A 19,482-nucleotide genomic window follows, 5' to 3' on the forward strand; every position below is an offset into this window, starting at 1 on the left:
ACAGCGACAATTTGTTGTTGACAAAGGACAGCTGGACACATAAAGGGCCCCATTACCTTCAGTAGCTTAAGGGCCTCATCAGACCTAAATCTGGCCCTGATCAGAGTCAGAAGTTTTAGATGCCAAAATTCAACCCAGCCCCAAAGTTTTGATGTTTATTTAGCTTTGAGGGTGCCTTACTTGCTCAGTGCTGGAATTAAGTAATGGGCCTTTATTAGAAGCCAGGCTTGTGGGACGTGTGGCTTGAGGTTGGTGCAATGTCTAAATCCCTAGAAACCCCTAAATCTCTATACACACAGCAACCATGAGAACAAAGCAGCGGGAGATGGGAGTGCAGGATCTCACCGTTGGCTCAGCTGAGAGATCAGCAACTTTTGGCGCTTCCACTCCTTTTAACTTTTTCCATTCTGACTCATTGTTATAAGAACTCTGTAACCAAGAACTAGTGATTGGGTTTCCTTTTTTTCCTCCTCCCTACCAATCCATTTTCCTTGAGTGTTGCTTTTAGATTATAAAATGTGAGGGCTGAGATTGTCTTATTGATATTTGTAACCATGAAGTGTAGGGTAAAGATAATTAAAATAAAGCAGAACCTAAAAAATTCATTTAGGATTTGATGTAGAAACTGCAAAACGTGTTTTCCATGTTTAGCAAAAGGCAATATTTATTACATGTCAACATTACATTATTGCACACGTGATAGATGATTAATAGTTACAATCTCTTAAGCTACTGCTAACAAAAATTTACTTCCAATTTGCGCATTAGGCATTTAAATACAATGTACTTTCATAGTACTGAAGTGCACACTTTCATAAAACACAGAATATACAACATTTCTAAAAATATTAAGATGTAAGAATACAGCAATACCATTTTTACACAGTACTGTCTACATTCAGTGTCCTCTTCATTCATTAAGAAGCAGTCAAATACTGGGGCTGTTCTCCATATGGAATTTTTGATTGCACTAGCCCAAAACTTCCACAGGGTAGAAATGCAGCAGTCCTAAGCAAAGGTTCTAATAGTCTCAGACATGCTCTTAATCACTGACCTGCTTTGCACAGTACATTAAGCCATGGTTTAATGTAAATGAGCTTCACACTGGTACACACTCTATGTAGTGCTTATTCTTCATTCCTGTTACTGACACACCAAATGAAACAAGCCAGAGTCTAACTTCTTGTCACCCAAACCCAGCCTCATGTTTGTTCCCTTAAAACCAACCATGATCACTAAGTTTGTTTGGGAGGAAACAAACCCCAAACCTCAGTTTGGAAAAATTTGTTTTGAGTCCTGAATCTTCCAACATACTGCTACATAAGAAGCACATGAGTTCTAGTGCGCCAACATGCCAAAGTTGCACAGAACCGTCTTCCCCTCTTTCAAGCATTTTTTAAGTTGCACATTTGGTTAAAAAAGGTAAAGGACCCGTGGACGGTTAAATCCAGTCAAAGGCGACTATGGGGTTGCAGCGCTCATCTCGCTTTCAGGCTGAGGGAGCCGGTGTTTGTGCACAGTTTACCTAGTTGCACATTTAATTTACTGCGAAGGAAAAGCCTGCCTTGAGCTTTTTCAAGAAAGTCTGCAAGGCAGGCATTCCACAGCTCACCAGTTTGCTCCACTGCCGAACTGTCCTCACAGTTAAGATTCCCACACTCCCAATGTTTAACTTAAACGCCAAGGCCTGAATGGACAGAACTGTGGCAGTTGATAAGGTTGTTGCACTAGTAATCTTGCACTGAAACACATGTACCATCCTCCCCACACTGCATATCCCTCTCACATCAAGCATAGCATGAATGCCTGTCTATATAAGATAACTGCCAGCATTAGAACATTAGTTATACAGAGCCTTATGAAATACTGGGGTGAAAAAATGGCTCTGAGTTTTCTCTAATAAAACAGCCACCACCTTCTTATGTGCAACAGTATGTTAGCTGGAAGATCATATAAACAGGCTTATTTTTTAAAAAAATCATTCTTAATATGAAACAATAAATCTCATTAAAATAAAAACAGTAGATTTTTAAAAAATTACTCCTCCCTCCCTACTTGAACAGTCGTTATCAACATTCAAAGTTGGTTTTTCTAGTAAGTTTTGTTCTTATTTAGGTTGAAATTTGAAGACTTCTTAAAATTAACTCAGGCCACAAGCTGTTAGGGTAACAAAATCACATCACCCAGAAAAAATAGTGTCCTCTGCTGCTTGACAGGAACATAAAAATAAAATAAAATATCTAGACTTGGGAAACGTAGGGAGTGGTTTTAGAATTAGCTTCAGAATATTTTTAAACTGATTAAAGCAAGCAACATCAAAGATTCTGCATTACCTTCTTTAAAATCACAGTGACTACATTGTTCCTTAAAATATTAGTGACTTTCCTAGTGGCAACCAAAAATTATTAATACCTCTTAGAATAACATAGGATGGTGGGAGAGAAGAGGGGGCAGAATATCTGCATGAGTATGATGTCTGAAATCCAGATTAGATTGCAATCCTAACCCTACTTACGTGGGAGTAAGTCCCATTGAATTCAAGAGGACTTACTCCAAAGTAGATATTGTTAGGATTGCACTGTGACTCACTTCAACTCTATTAGATCATATGCCCCTCAAAATTCACACTTAACATTTGAATAGAAAGTACTAAAAATACTTTGTAAAATTCTAGTACATGGTAGGATTATTTTTGCCTTAAATCATGCATTAATGTTAGGCCTACAGTACTGCAATTCCTTCCAATCCAAGATTTTAAAAGTAGCCATATGGCCTTAATACAATATTTTTCAGTCTTGCAAAGAACTGACAGGAGCTTTTTGCAGATTGAAATTTGAAGAGGTATCTTACAGTAAACCTAAGTGTTCTGAGCTTCTGCAGACCAATTCCTCTCCACATTCTTAAACCCAAAATATGCAAGGGCTAGAATTTAACACACAGATTACACTTTCAAAACACAGTACTTTTATTCTCCTGTAAAGGCAGCTGTATATTACAAAGCCTAAAGATGTGAAAACACACACACCGAGTGATTACTTCAGAAAGCGGTTTTGTGGTCTTAAAAGTTAACAGTCCTGATGTTTCAAATGTTAAAGCTTTCTCCACAACCACATGTTCCTTTGATGTTTGGGTTATTGAAAACAAATTCACTGGACAGTTTGTCTTCTATATAGTCCATTTCAGTTCCTAGAAGTGTGAGTTGCGCTTTCTTTTCAATAAACACTCTAACACCTTGACAAAAAGAAGAAGAAACAATTATGAGATTTGAAAGAGAGCAAATTCTGGATCCCACCCCATGCAAAATATTTGTGAACAGCTAATCCTTCTCTTAGCATGCATCAAGACACATTATTTCACCCAGAGACAAGCTACAAAGACCTCAGGCCTGTTGTACTACAGTTTAACACCCGACTCCACAAATTAGATTGCAACCATTGCATGGTTGCCCTGCTGTAACTGCAGAAAAAGTGCTTTCTTTGTAATTCAGCATAATTCTAGTCAGCTTGAGCTGATGCCATCTATTAGTGATTTATTTTCAATTTCTTTAAAATGTCTTGGCGGTCTCAATTCTAATGGACCATTTTTGTCCATTCAAAGCTGTGATTCAAAGCATAAACTTAGAAGTGCTGCTCCAGTATGTGAAACTTACCACATAAGAAGCACATTCAAATATTAGGCCTTTAATGGCTAGTTACAGAAATCAAGTCTGACTGGCGACAGCACCAAGTTTATTGAGAGAAAGTCAATTTATCAATGAAGTGAATTAGGGTTACCTTTTAATTTACAGACACCAATTTTAGTGAGAAACCTGCACAACTGAGATTAAATGGCATTAACAATATTTTAAAGGAGGAGGAGTAAAAAAGGACTTGCAGTTATCTCTGGGATACCAAAACACACTTACCATCCTGTACTACTTCCTCATCAGAGTCCCCCTTTGATTTTGTGTATTCTAGTGTATAAGAAAGTCCATTACAGCCTCTTGTACGGACACCAACTTTAACGCCTACCTGAAACATAAGTTTAAAAACCAGTAAGAAAATATTTTTAATTAATCTAAAAATGTCATAGCATCAGCAGAAATAAATTGTTTTCAAACATGTATGACCTCAGCTAATATGATTAGTACATTTACACTGCTGCACAAAGTAGAATTATAAAATATAAAAAAATGTTTTTTTAAATGGTACAGAATGTTAATATAGCAAGCCTCCTGCTTCCAAATGGAAGCTTTTGCTGGATCCAAGAGCCTTCTAGCAGCAGTGGGACACAACTGGATACATCCCAACAGCACTAACTTTTAACTTAATAACGAATGAATCACATGTTATTCCAGACATTCTCACATGATATCAAGACACTCAGCACGTTTCACTTTATTTTTAATACATGTGAAAAAACAACAGTGAAGCTTCATCACTATCAACATGAAACACTCTAAAACCATTTTCACCAGGAACAGCATTGCCTTTCTCCACTGTTGAACATGCAGTTGCAAGATTAGTATAGTTTCAAATTTAAAATACAAAGTCCACCATTCACTCCATTTTACAATGCATTAATTCACAGGGTATCTGCTAGAACTATAACAAACAGCAGCACATGTAAATGAATATTAAACAGATGAGTAATGTCAGGCATACTCTCCATCTCTACTTACATGGTCAGGTTTGTCTTTAAGCAGTTGTTTTATCTTCTGCACAGCAGATGGGGTCTGAAAGGTTTTTAGGAATAGCTTTGGATTAGATGAATACTCAGCTGCATCTTGTTATCTTAAATCAAAACCTGTTTCCCCCCACCACTTTAAGAGTCTAGGTTCAGTACAAATTCTCATATCCCCACGATCAACAGCTCATACTAGCAACGAACAGCAACTATTTGATTTCTTGGTATTTTAAGATCAGGTTGTAACTAGAGATCTGTGAACTTCACTTGGTTTACTTCAAAACTGGGCTCAGCGTACAATAGAACTCCTCAGCAACTCTAGTTTTATCAAGCACAATCCCAAAATTTGGTTGCCACACTTTCAACGGCATAACATGGTCTCAATCCACCCCCCATCTTTGAGTCCAGCCCAATGTCTCCTTTCCTTTCCATTTCCCTAATTTGATGGCAACTGGGATACCTCAATCCCCGGATGCTGCAAGGCAACTTCCCAGGCAACTGAGAAAAATAGTTTTCCCAAATCCTTAGTATAGACATCAGGTGTCCTGGAGACTACTATGTTGCTGCTGTAACACACAAAGTGGACAGAGGGAGGCACATCAGCTCAGATAATAAACAGAGCACAAGAACAACTTTCTGGAGAGATGTCGCTTTGTTTGAAATTAGAGTGAGCATTAAGAGTTGGATAAATTTGTAATCCAAACCAAGTAACCATGAACTTAGGTAATGCCACTAGTTCTAAACATCTTCAATTACCGTACATAAATAAGGTGACTTTCTGGAATGGATTCTACTCTGATTATGCCTAATTGTCACAAACACTGCAGCAGAGAAACCAATGCAAATTTCTGAGAAAAGAATAAACTTCAGTAAAGTATAAAAAAGGAATCAACTGTCAGGAATAAATCACCCTGAGTAAGTGAAGCTAAATCTTCATTAGAAGAAACAAGGTCAGTTCAAAAGTGCTAGGCTTAATGAGCACAGCAATTATTTGGTAGGTCTTGCCCCTGAGAGGCAGTTGCAGAGGCTAACGATCCCAGCCTTCCCACAACTGCCTAAATCTCTTGCTCTCCTGGGTCCTTCCTTTTCATACCTCCTTTGGTCCCGGGAGACCAGGGGAGGAGGGCAGCCTGTCACAGCAGCAGGAGGAGGAGACACCCTGGATTCTTCACCAGCCTGACTCATTTCTGTCTCTTGGCCTCCATCCTCTCCTGCTTCCACTTCTGCTTCTCTCTGCCACAGACTCTCCCTGCTCACTAAATCCTGTTCCCTCTTCCGACACCTCTAACCAACTGAGCTTATCCAGGCTGACATCCTCCTCCCAAGGCTTCTCCCTCTGACCACTCACTGTCATCCCACCACCAATCCCCAGGCTCTGAGCCATCATTCCTTGGGGGCTCTCTAGCTGGTGCCTCTCACCATTCCTTGATGTCCAGCCAGTCCATGACATCAACTACACAATCTGTATATGCTAATCATAGTTAACAGCTTACCATGAAGAACACACTGATCTTGACTACTTTGCTCCTTCCTGCTACCAAACAGGAAGAACAAACCACGATCTTGGGCATAGCGTTATATCCAATTCAGGTGACAAAACAAACCACATTTGTTCTTGCCTTACTGACTATGGTTGCTGACTACCCAACCAATCTGGCAGGGGGAGAGAAGGGTTAGGCACACAGAGGCCAAGGGATGAACCTAGCTGGTGCCATCCTGCTCCCCTACATGCATTCCTCAAAGAAGTTGTCCAGAATAGGAGAAGAGGGTTTATGAAGAAAGAAAAAACATGCTATGGTACTCATACTGGGTTTGGGCTATGAAAAAAAATTCTTTCTTATATTCTTCCCCCACTTTGTAAAAAGAAAGAGATTCCAATGATCAGACACAGCAGATGACTAGGCTACATCTTCAATGGCTGCATGTAACATATTCAGTGACTGGAACTTGTCTGAAGAGCTCTATGTGTTTTCTTTAGGGAAGTTTTTAATATTTGATGCTTTATCGTGTTTGGATATTCTGTTGGCAGAGCAGCTGAGGCAACCCAGCCAGATGGGCAGGGTATGAATAATAAATTGCTACTACTACTGCCACTACTATTATTATGTATCTGGTCCACCTTAGCGGAAACAGGGCTTTCCCCAAGTACATTCCTTTAAGGCAAAGGCTTGGGAACCAACGAGACTGCAGGGGGGGGGGCATTTCCGCCTAAATTATATAATTGGTATCTGAATGATTGGTATTAGTAACTGTACAGTGGTACCTCGGGTTACATACGATTCAGGTTACAGACTCCGCTAACCCAGAAATAGTACCTCGGGTTAAGAACTTTGCTTCAGGATGAGAACAGAAATTGTGCTCCGGCGGCGCGGCAGCAGCAGGAGGCCCCATTAGCTAAAGTGGTGCTTCAGGTTAAGAACAGTTTCAGGTTAAGAACGTACCTCCGGAACGAATTAAGTACTTAACCCGAGGTACCACTGTACTATAATTTGGCATTCTTATTATGAGGCTATTATTGGACTGTACTGTAATTGAAAACTAATAAAAATTCTATTGTACACACGCACACAACTTGCAGGAGCAGAGCAAGATCTCCCTCCCTCCTGTGGCGAATGGCATCTCCCAACACAGGCAAGGAGGGGAAACGCTTCACCCTGCGAACTTCCGCCTGCCACCCCCAGTTCGTGATGTGCCCCTCCCCCAGCCCCCCTCAGCCCCTGGAACACGCCGCAACTGCGCCTGCGCAGTCCTCTTGTTTACCGGCCAGCGGAGGGTCGAGAAGCCCCGCCCCCAAGCGAAAGGTGAGGTGCGCGCGCACCCGCCTTCCCTCATACCCCCCCCTCAAGGACTGACCAGTGTGAGGGCGGCTCTAGTGGCCTGAATCTTCCTCTTGCTCACGGCCCGAACGGTGGCTCTGACCATGGAAGAGGCCATCTCTCCCGCTCCGCCCTGTCAGCCCCGTCCTCCGAGGTTGTCCATGGACACGGCGCACGGCTCGACGTCACGGCGCGCGGGTGGCGTCACTGGAGGGGGCGGGAGCTTAAGGACGGCGCGCTCCTATTGGGTACGCAGCGGGCCAGTGGGAAGTCCGCCGTGAAGGAGGTGTCTCTCTCGCGCACGCTCTCTCGTCCTCCCACGTCCTTCTCAGGATGGCTGACCAATCAGCGGAGAGAGGAGGGGCGGGAGAGGCGGGAAGAATTCGATTCCGGCCCTTGAGGAGAGAGAGCGAGCAGCTCGCCCGCTGCGGAGGGATACGAGGCCGAGGGGCGCCGGGATTAGTTCTCTGCGCGGAGGTGTAATACTGAGGGGGACGTACTTGGAGCAATAACAATAGGAAAAACAAAACATTTGCTTTGTCTTATTTAAAACTCTCCCCGCACGCATTGAGGTCTGTCAGAAACCCAGGTTGCAGTCTTTTATTTTGGGGTGCCTCAATCTTAGGTGCACTTTTGTTGTTTAGTCGTGTCCGACTCTTCGTGACCCCCTGGACCAGAGCACGCCAGGCACCTCTGTCCTCCACTGCCTCCCGCAGTTTGGTCAAACTCATGCTGGTCTCTTCAAGAACACTGTCCAACCATCTCGTCCTCTGTCGTCCCCTTCTCCTTGTGCCCTCCATCTTTCCCAACATCAGGGTCTTTTCCAGGGAGTCTTCTCTTCTCATGAGGTGGCCAAAGTATTGGAGTCTCAGCTTCAGGATCTGTCCTTCCAGTGAGCACTCAGGGCTGGTTTCCTTCAGAATGGATAGGTTTGATCTTCTTGCAGTCCATGGGACTCTCAAGAGTCTCCTCCAGCACCATAATTCAAAAGCATCAATTCTTCAGCGATCAGCCTTCTTGATGGTCCAGCTCTCACTTCCATACATCACTACTGGGAAAACCATAGCTTTTACTATACAGACCTTTGTTGTCAAGGTGATGTCTCTGCTTTTTAAGATGCTGTCTAGGTTTGTCATTGCTTTCCTCCCAAGAAACAGGCGTCTTTTAATTTCGTGGCTGCTGTCACCATCTGCAGTGATCATGGAGCCCAAGAAAGTAAAATCTCTCACTGCCTCCAATTCTTCCCTTTCTATTTGCCAGGAGGTGATGGACCCAGTGGCCATGATCTTCGTTTTTTTTAATGTTGAACTTTAGACCATATTTTGCGCTCTCCTTTCACCCTCATTAAAAGGTTCTTTAATTCCTCCTCATTTTCTGCCATCAAAGTTGTGTCATCTGCATATCTGAGGTTGTTGATATTACTTGGGAGTAAATCCCATTCAATGCAGTGAGACTAGCCTTTGAGCAAAGGTATAATAATAATAATAATAATAATAATAATTTATTATTTATACCCCACCCATCTGGCTGGGTTTCCCCAGCCACTCTGGGCGGCTTCCAACAAAACACTAAAATACAATACTCTATTAAACATTAAAAGCTTCCCTAAACAGGGCTGCCTCCAGATGTCTTCTAAAAGTCTGGTAGTTGTTTTTCTCTTTGACATCTGGTGGGAGGGCGTTCCACAGGGCGGGTGGCACTACCGAGAAGGCCCTCTGCCTGGTTCCCTGTAACTTGGTAGAATGAGCTGCACTCAAATACATAATTTGGCTTCTCGTTCAATAGGATTGTTGAATAAATTAACTGAGAGGCCTTTTGACCAATTGCAGTAAATGGTCAAGGACCCCTGGATGGTCAAGTCCAGTCAAAGGCGACTGGGGTTGCAGCGCTCATCTCGCTTTCAGGCCGAGGGAGCCAGTGTTTGTCCACAGTCAGTTTTCCGGGCCATGTGGTCAGCAGGACTCAGCCTCTACTGGCGCAACGGGACACCATGACGAGTGCCAGAGGGCACGGAAATGGCGTTTACCTTCCCGCCACAGTGGTACCTATTTATCTACTTGCACTGGTGTGCTTTCAAACCGCTAGGTTGGCAGAAGCTGGGACAAAGCAAAGGGAGCTTCACTCCGTCACGGGGATTCAAACCGCTGACCTTCTGATCAGCAAACCCAAGAAGCTCAGTGGTTTGAACCACAGAGCACCAGCATCCTACTGCCAATTGGAGTATCATGAATTCAGCATCATTAAGTTTTGGCAGACTGACTCCATTTCCTCATGTCTGCTGTTGTTGTTAGTTCCTGCAGCTTTCCGGAAAGCAGTCCCTGCATTAGTTTGCACAATCTAGCCAAGACGAGGATATGCAAAAAAGTTATTTGACCCAGGCTGCAATACCTGCTAAACTATTCCTGATGTAGGTGGAGCCGGATCCTTTCTGGGTTCTGGAATTTGGCCTCTGAACCTAGTGCCTTGTTTGGGGCTAAAGCTCCCATTCTTTCTGAACACCACCTATGCTGACTGGGGCTAACAGGAGTTATGATCTAAAATATTTAAAAGACACCAGGCTGGGGCAGACTGCTGTTAACAGAAATCCTTTATTCTACAGCTATCCTTGAACCACAGATTCCAGAAGAAAGCCAGTTTGCTGGGTCATAAAGGAGCTTATATGAACAAGGTTTCACATTTGCAAGTACTACTTTAAGGGCATCTGTCAAAGGTGGTGTGAAGAACCAAGTTCTACTATGACCTAAAGAATATTGGGGACGTGTGATTAGAAATGCTTCGCAGTGATTTTTATACTTCCACCAGTTGACCAAAGAGATTTCGACATACAGCACAGTGACTAAACTTACTAAACGTATGCAAATTGTATAACAAGCACCGCATAGCAGGTCAACTGCTCAGATGCTTACTTAAATGTACAGTGTCAGGAATTGTGAGAAAAACCCTGAAGTACAACCAAATGCAGAAATTGTCTATCTGTGCAGTAGTACTTTAAACAGCAGACACTTGGACGCATGCTGATAGGGATGTCCATCCCACTGAAAGTGATATTGCAAGAGTAACTTATGATTTCTGTCCATCTGATTTGCATTAACTAATCTCCAGATCAGAGATTGTCAGTGAAGCTGATTACTGAACGTTTTACATCCTTTGAAAATCTAAACCAACTCTGAAAAATTATTAGCTTCAACTGGAATACCTGTAACAGTTTATAGTGCAAGAGGGAAGCAAGCTGCTCTTACTGGACTTTTCCCTCCCCACCACAAGGCCATTCTACCACCAACTGCTCTGTAGGAACGATCTGGATGACTTGTTATATAAGGACGTTGTTCTCTTTTTTTAAAAAAATGTAAAGTCTAATGTTTTGTGCAACCTGCCTTGGAAGGATACATGAAAGGATGAGTAACTAATAAATAAGACTAAATCTTCTTTATGATTCATAGAATACAAAAAAGGAACTTTAAAGTTTTCACTTGGTTGGTTTATTTCAAGGTCATAAATAACAGTGGCCTAATTTTTTGCTGTATATTTTTCCTGGAAAGGGTATGTTGTACCATATCCAGAAAACCTGACATTAAGCCTTGATGACAATAAAAAAGCAAATCCTTGTCTACTTCATGGATCTTCTTCACTTTTCAATAAAGCAGAAGTGGATTCATTTTAACTGCCAGATATACCTCTTGTTTCCTTATAGGAGTTTTGTGTTTTTTGTGTGTTGCAGACAATGGGAAAATATTACAGCAGCAGCAAACAGAACCAGCCTCTCAGCCTCTCCGTACAGAAGCACAGCAGCATATCAAACCATAAAACAACAAAGGGAAGAATTCATTCAATGGCACTGCTTTTCTACAGAGATTTTACATAAAAGTTTGCTTACGTCCATGTGTTAGCTCCCCACAGATTAAAATATTTGCAAATACGGCAGTAGCAATCCAGAAACATTTCAAAACACTTTTACGCAAGGAATCAGTAAATGATCATAATTAATAAATACCCTTTTAACCCTTCAAATATAATATTTTGAAGGAGACACTATATTTGGCTTGCACATCATTTAAGTGCACTCAAAACATTCTGATCGAATGTAGAAACTCTTAGAAGTGGTTTGAGTTAGGAACCTCCCTGATCTACATGTTTTACCTAGTAAATACAAAAACATGGTTTTCTATTAAAATGCTCATCTATTAAGAGCTGGGATTCATGGTATGAACAAACATTAAAATCCATTGCTTTTTATCTTCAGCAATTTAATTAAAATAAAATGTGTTTTCTTTAAACTTATATTGAAGACTGTTTGTGCTGCTGTTTTGTGAACCTGGAGGCTATAAAGAAAATAAACGTTTAAGGAAATGGACGGTCTGTATTGCAACGTAAGATTGCTTCAATCCCTCATGAATCTTGATGAGGCCTCTTCTGTGAAGCTTTTCCCTGAGTCATATATTTACTGGAAAGGCTGCCTGTATATGGGGAGAAAGACCACAAAAATGAGTAAATAGGTAGAAACCAAAGTAGTTAACTTTTTAGTAACATGTGTTTTTAGTTTACAATGATGCAAACTCAGCAGAGCCAAGAAAAACGGGGCACTTGGACACTTCCAAGTCTATTCCAAGCTACCCACCATGTCTTTGACTGTAACCTCCTGTTACACATCTACACTAAAGCACCTTCTTTGTTTTCTCTAAGCGTGTCTCTGTCATGATCTCAAGGTATATTTATCCAGTGGCAACAGCATGCCTCCACTTCTGTATTCCTTTCTTGGGTCTGTTATTTCTGCCCATACATTCTGTCACTAAATTTGTTTCTCTTGAAGTTTCCAATCAAGCGCTTCATACAAAGCCTCTGTAGATGTCAAATATTGCAGCAGCTATTGGAAAGCTCCAGGTATCCCATTCTTTGTTGAAGTGCTTGAGTGGTGATGGCCGTGCAAATGCAGGCATTCTGGGATAAGACTTTGTCTGGATCTACTTCAACTGGTTTAAGGCCTGGTGTAGTTATTTACTAGTGCTGTCTTGATCACTCTGTTGGTTCTTCTAGACCAGGGTGGGGAACCTCTGGCCCACCAGACTTCCCCATTTGACCTGCAGGGCTATTTTTGCCAAGCCACACCCACCTATTCCACACCTGATACAACATGACACCAAGAGTGGGACAGGTTAATAATAATAATAAATAATTATTATTTATACCCCACCCATCTGGCTGAGTCTCCCCAGCCACTCTGGGCAGCTCCCAATCAAGTGTTAAAAACAATACTATTAAATATTAAAAACATCCCTAAAACATCCCTAAACAGGGCTGCCTTCAGATGTCTTAAAAATAGGATAGCTGCTTATTTCCTTGACATCTGATGGGAGGGCATTCCACAGGGCAGGCGCCACTACCAAGAAGGCCCTCTGTCTGGTTCCTTGCAACCTCACTTCTCGCAGTGAGGGAACCGCCAGAAAGCCCTCAGAGCTGGACCTCAGTATCCGGGCTGAATGATGGGGGTGGAGACGCTCCTTCAGGTATACAGGACCATTTAGGGCTTTCAAGGTCAGCACCAACACTTTGAATTGTGCTCGGAAACGTACTGGGAGCCAATGCAGATCTCTCAGAACCGGTGTTATGTGGTCCCGGCGGCCACTCCCAGTCACCAGTCTAGCTGTCGCATTCTGGATTAATTGCAGTTTCCGGGTCACCTTCAAAGGTGAAAGATATGACTGGTGGAGTGCTATGCAAGGGACTTGTGAAGACCTGTGAAGAATGCTCCAGTACACCAAACGACTAGCTGATTGTCATGCTTGCAGAGTGCTATGCATAGGCCAAGTCTAGTTTACAAACCTGACTGGGGACTCAAGAATATTCTTCCTTTCTGTTTCTTTTTTTCTTCTTGTAAAAGCAGTCCCTTAAAAAGAAAAGCCAGGAGTGACCATTTGAAGATAGTTATTGCAAGATGTAATAGCAGCATAACATTTAAAATAAGAATTGTGCTATGCAGCCAAAAGTTATTTTTTTGCTTAAAAAATAAATAAATCACATGTGGTAACTGTTTACCTGATTCAATCGACCAGAGTGCTTAACAGCACTGGATAAAGGGGACCCACATGGACTTTCCAACTTCAAGGCACCTAGGAAAGTTAAAATCTAATGAGATTAAAATTTATCTTACAAGAAAAATCTACTTTGGAAAAATCCACCTATTAATTGGAACAGTAAAAAGCATGCCAAAGGTCAACTTTCAAAAAAAAAATTTCTCCCTTCAGGGCATTTCTGATTTATTTATTTTTAAAATAAAAATAAATTCTCCCACCCTCTGGCTTTGTATTTGACAACCACCAAGGCTGCCATTTGAAGTAGGGGCTTTCCTGGCCCCATTGAAAATATCACATATCTTAGGCTGCTTTTACTCTCTCTCTCTCTCTCTTCCTAGGGGGGGAAGGGGGTGGAAACAGCTTCGGTGGGATAGCTTTTCAACAAGGAAATAGCAAAAAGGGAAATGGTTAAAAAGCTACCAGCCACCCCTAGGAATCAAACAAAACATCTGAAAACATTTACTCTCTCTACTGAAAAGTATTTCAGAACCACAACTTTAGAAAAGTTTTATAGGACAATTTACTGCATTCATCCGTTGTGGGAGGAGGGGGAACTAATTGTTTTGATAATGTTAAGCTTAAGCTTATATCCTGTTTCTTGAAAATTTAAAAAAACAACATCATATTGGTTGCCCTCGTCTGCAAAGAACAGAAAAGAGAAAAGAGAAGAGAAAAGAAAAGAAGGCCACAAGTGTCATTAAAATTCCCAGTTGACCTTAAAACATATTTTTAGTACCATGAACACTATTATTGTTGGGCTGAATACCTGCAGCTCCTTTGTGCTGAGGGCACTCTTTTTTAATATGTCCTTCCCTTCCACAAATGAAGCAACGCTTTTCTCTGTCTTCCTGTCGCTTCCATTTCTCTGCTGGCTGCTTGGGCGTCTTCTCTTTTGCAGTTTCCATTGCTCCCCTACCCAATTTGTTTTTGTTAGGTGTACATATCTGCAATCTCCCATCTTTTAGCAGGACATCCCTTTCTGCAATTTTAACAGGGGTTTCTTTTTCCTCTTTACTTCTTTTTTCTTTGTTTTCTGTGTATCTTTGGTTTTTAAGATCTTCACTCTCATGCCGTCTTCTGGGTCTAAGAATGCATGAATCACAGTTAGATTTCTCTTAAGGCAGCCTGAATATGAAAAAATGTACTAAAATCCCCTTAAGGCTTGCTAAATGTCACACTAAAGCATTTATATGTGCTAAGTATTACTACACCAAGGGGCTTCACACCCAACGTTCCCCAGTGCACTCATAATATTAACAATCTGCTAACAATGGTTAGGAAATGGGGAACATGTCTGCACTGCTGTCAGTAAAAAAAAATGCACAATTAGAGGCATATTATCCTTCAGGAAGACAAAATGTACTTACTTTCTCCGCATGGGACAGTCTTTCATGAAATGCCCAATTTTACCACAAATTCTGCAACATCGATCATTTGGGGCCAGTTCGCCTTCTGTCAGCACCTCTGGGTCAAAAAAATATTCCTAACAAAAATACAAAATGTTAGCATTGAACTGAAATGGGCAATGCTTTCTGACTAGTGCAAAATAAGCAAACACTACTGGTTGCATAGTGAAACATCTAAGACAGGGTTCCTAAAGTGTGGCTCACAAGCTGAATTCAGGTAGTTTGAAGGGTGTCCATATTAAATATTTATGATGATTTTAAACATTATTTTTGTAGGTACTTTTATTTCTTATCTATATAATTCAAATTGTAATGCAGTACAATACAGCATAGAACATCTTAATAAAATGTTGTTAGATTTCTAACACACTCACCATTTTTGAAGAGTATTCTTTAGGAAATCCTCTTACCGGGGTGCCAAACACCCTCCGACCATTTATAAAAGCCTTCATTATAAAGTTTGTCACTAGAGTAATCAAAACAAAAACAATGATCAATTAAATGGAAACAGAGTCAGATAAAAGTATATCTCTGTACAACATCATTTATGGCAATCACTTACTTTTTCTTGACAAACCAGCTCCAAGATTGTGATTCAGGTCGAAAGGATCTGCAAGAAGAGTGTTGCAGGTTTTAACAAAACCCATATTAAAATAGCTTGTGAACAAACAGAATCCAAAGAACAAAAAAACTAATGGGAATGCTGGTTACATTTTTAACGCTGAGCCACATTTATAAAACAGATTTCTTCCCCTTCGTCATGTACAAAGAAAGGGAAAACACTGAAGAGTGATCTAAGATTTTGACGACAAGAAGATGAAAAACCTTCAACAAGATAAAGCAATAGTTGTTCAAACTGAAAAACTAAGCCAATCATTTTATTGCAAAAAAATGTATATAGAGAAAAAACTGTAGTACAGGGGAACCCCTACTCACTCGGGGGTTCTGTTTGCGGCCACCACGCAGAGCGAGTGGAGATTTCCCTTTTCCGCCCCCACCATACCACCTTTCGGCGCCAAAAACAGCACGTGTCAGTGGGAGCGTGCATGCTGACCGCACGCAAGTGGGGAGACACCTGTACAGTGGTACCTCGGGTTACATACGCTTCAGGTTACATACGCTTCAGGTTACAGACTCTGCTAACCCAGAAATATTACCTCGGGTTAAGAACTTTGCTTCAGGATGAGAACAGAAATTGTGCGGTGGCGGCACGGCAGCAGCGGGAGGCCCCATTAGCAAAAGTGGTGCTTCAGGTTAAGAACAGTTTCAGGTTAAGAACAGACCTCCGGAACGAATTAAGTATGTAACCAGAGGTACCACTGTATAGTAATCCACAGGCAGAGGGAGCAGGCAGAAAAAGAACCACCAGTAAAGCGTGCCCGATCCTTGTATTTACTAGTTTATTAAGAACAGAGAGGCAGGGATTATATAGATAACGCTGCACGGCCAAACAGAACTAGTCACTTGGGGATTACCAGCATGAGCTCCCTGACAGCTAGCCAATAATATTCTATATCTATTCAAGGGAAAGCTAGAGCAAATGCAAATCAAGGCAACAATATATGCAAGAAAGCTGGAGTGATAAAAGGCTACCCTTTGATGGCCAATATCACGTGCCTAGCATGGCCCATGACACCTCATAAGACACAGAAGGCAGGATCACCGGAAGCAGGTTCAGAGTCCAATGAGCGCATACTACAAAACACCTCTATCAGTCTACTTTATATAGCGATCTAACTTGGGGTCTAGGGACGTGGGTGGCACTGTGGTCTAAACCACTGAGACTCTTGGGCTTGCTGATCGGAAGGTCGGCGGTTTGAATCCCCATGACGGGGTGAGCTCCCGTTGCTCGGTCCTGCCAACCTAGCAGTTCAAAAGCACGTCAAAGTGCAAGTAGATAAATAGGTACCACTCCGGCGGGAAAGTAAATGGTGTTTCCGTGTGCTGCTCTGGCTTCGCCAGAAGTGGGTTAGTTATGTTGGCCACATGACCCGGAAGCTGTCTGCGGACAAACATCGGCTCCCTCAGCCAGTAAAGCGAGATGAGTGCGCAACCCCAGAGTCGTTCACAACTGGACTTAACTGTCGGGTCCTTTACCTTTACCTAATATGGGGTCTATTGGTGTTTCCTTCCCCCTATATCTCACATCCCATTGTTTAACACAACGCCTAGCCTAAAGGTAAAGGTAAAGGACCCCTTGATGGTTAAGTCCACTCAAAGGCGACTATGGGGATGCAGCACTCATCTCGCTTTCAGGCCAAGGGAGCCGGCATTTGTCCACAGACAGCTTTCTGGGTCATGTGGCCAGCAGGACTAAACCGCTTCTGGCGCAACGGAACACTGTGAACACCAGAGCGCACGGAAACACCGTTTACCGTCCCGCCACTGGTACCCATTTATCTACTTGTACTGGCGTGCTTTCGAACTGCTAGGTTGGCAGGAGCTGGGACAGAGCAACAGGAGCTCACCCCGTTGTGCGGATTCGAACCACCAACCTTCTGATCGGCAAGCCCAAGAGGCTCAGTGGTTTAGACCACAGCGCCACCCGCATCCCTATATTGCCTAGCCTACTTCAATCTCAATGTATGGGGCAGCTTTTTCATGGACTAGAAGCTTCCACGCTGAGTGTCAAAGAAGAAAAGGGAACGTGGTATCCTTCTCAGAAGGAATCAGGAAGCATACTGTGCAGGTGCATTACTGTCAAGTGGACAGCAATGTTCTGGGCAAGTCGGTGATCTCATCTGTGCTCATGGCAGGTGGGGCTCAGTGCTGAAGCAACAGACCTGCGGTGTCTGCTGTCTCTTCCCACCCCTGCTGGTAAGGGTCCTAGGTCCCCCCTCCCATATTCAGTTGATCAAAGTGGCAGTTGTGCCAAGGCACTGCTAGTCTACAGTCAGCATCCAATAACTGTGGCATCACAGCTCATGATGCTGTGTTCATAAAACAGCCCGTGGTGTATTTTTAAAACTAATTTGCCAGTACAACTGCTTTTCGAATCAGATTGCTATAATGCAATTCCTTCGAGCAGTTTGCTGCCTATACTGTGACAGACCTTTAACTGTCCCCCAACAGAAATTAAGCATTTCACCAAACTTGGCCCTGTTGTTCAAATATATTTGTTAAATGATGAATAAAGCTCTCATAATTTAGAGGAATACCTTCAATAACTATGTATTTTGAAGTCCACTGCTTCTTGAATGTTGTAAGCAAACTTTTTCTTCGGATGCAGATAACGTGCTCTTTAAAATCAAATTCTTCAGTATAGAAACGGAGAAGTCCTAGCCATAATTCACCAATGGATTCTTTGTTTTTACCAAAGTCCGGCCAAACTGCAGGCTGGAAGTGAAATATATATCTTTTTCAGGTGCAGACAATAGCATGCAATTTACTGATCTCTTGTCACTCTTTGCCTAGATGTGTGAATTGTTCCAACCTTGTAGAAAGGGTCAATTGCCAGTTACCCTGGGGCTGCCAGGCTAAAGAGAAGCATACTCTAGCTCTATCCAGGGGGCTACTGGGCTGTCAAGGTATTGGATTTTTGTTTATGTAAATTATTACAATATATCATAAGCCGCATTGAGAATCATTGGACTGAAAAGATGGATACAAGTCGTCTATTAATTTAAGTAAATTGGAGGGTTCCTAACTGAGAACTGCTAGAAAATCTTACGTCTGCTGAGATCCTCGGATCTGGCTGCAAATATTTTGCCAATCATGAGCTACCAAATAAATGAGGGGTTAAAATGACCCCATGTACTTGATTGGCAAGCATGCCCAACATGAATTATGCAAATCGGTGTGATAAGAATGAAACAGTTTCGATGGTTCATGTAAGTAAGGTTCCAACTGCTAAATATATACACCACAATTCTGGTTTGTAAGGGGTTTTTTAGGGTCTTACTTTTATTAACTCCCCAAAAGCCCTTGAAGTGATATTTTTGCACACACATAAACTAATACTTAAGTAAATCAACAACGTTCTGTGGGATAATCTGCCTCATATAATCAACATGTTTAAGTCTAATTAATGAAGGGGTTAAGACCATAGAGTAAGCTGTCCTGCCAGGCTTAGCTTACCTCGAGAATTACTAATAATCAAGCCTTTGTTTCCCTCTAGCCTACATGTGAACTCCAGTGTGCAAAGTGTTCTGAGCTGCTGCCTCCAGCCACATGGCTCTAACAAGCCTCTTTTAAGTTCCTGTACAGTGGTGCCTCGCAAGACGAAAATAATCCGTTCCGCAAGTCTCTTCGTCTAGCGGTTTTTTCGTCTTGCGAAGCAACCCTATTAGCGGCTTAGCGCTATTAGCGGTTTAGCGGCTATTAAAGGCTTAGCGGCTTAGCGGCTAAAAGGCTATTAGCGGCTTAGCGGCTTAGCAAAGGGGGGGGGAGCGGGAAAAAATCGCAAGACTCGCAAGACTGCGTAGCAACTCAAAAACGGAAAACCCTTTCGTCTAGCGGGTTTTTCGTCTTGCGAGGCATTCGTCTTGCGGGGCACCACTGTACCAATAATTTAGGAACTTTCACCAG

The 19,482-nt window shown here is 42.2% G+C and overlaps 2 protein-coding genes across 2 annotated transcripts in view; both read right to left on the minus strand.

The window, feature by feature from the left end:
* Positions 1-637: 637 nt before the first annotated feature.
* On the minus strand, positions 638-7,677 carry ISCA1 (iron-sulfur cluster assembly 1). Its single transcript, XM_028749289.2, has 4 exons — positions 7,519-7,677; positions 4,661-4,714; positions 3,905-4,010; positions 638-3,231 (listed from the first exon to the last, which is right to left on the minus strand). Exons 1-4 carry the CDS (start codon positions 7,597-7,599, stop codon positions 3,083-3,085), a joined length of 390 nt encoding a protein of 129 aa, XP_028605122.1. The 5' UTR covers positions 7,600-7,677; the 3' UTR covers positions 638-3,082.
* A 3,260-nt stretch (positions 7,678-10,937) lies between these two features.
* The window catches only part of TUT7 (terminal uridylyl transferase 7), a 41,143-nt gene continuing 32,598 nt past the window's right edge, over positions 10,938-19,482 (minus strand). The window contains exons 22-29 of the mRNA XM_028749287.2: positions 18,114-18,291; positions 15,518-15,565; positions 15,330-15,421; positions 14,917-15,032; positions 14,316-14,632; positions 13,512-13,585; positions 13,299-13,362; positions 10,938-11,935 (exon numbers count right to left, since the gene is read on the minus strand). Coding sequence (XP_028605120.2) covers positions 11,868-11,935; positions 13,299-13,362; positions 13,512-13,585; positions 14,316-14,632; positions 14,917-15,032; positions 15,330-15,421; positions 15,518-15,565; positions 18,114-18,291 — 957 coding nt within the window. The 3' untranslated portion in view covers positions 10,938-11,867. The remainder of the gene's footprint in view (positions 11,936-13,298; positions 13,363-13,511; positions 13,586-14,315; positions 14,633-14,916; positions 15,033-15,329; positions 15,422-15,517; positions 15,566-18,113; positions 18,292-19,482) is intronic.

Source organism: Podarcis muralis, chromosome 11, assembly GCF_964188315.1.
Source record: "Podarcis muralis chromosome 11, rPodMur119.hap1.1, whole genome shotgun sequence".
In the NCBI taxonomy this organism is placed as follows: domain Eukaryota; kingdom Metazoa; phylum Chordata; class Lepidosauria; order Squamata; family Lacertidae; genus Podarcis; species Podarcis muralis.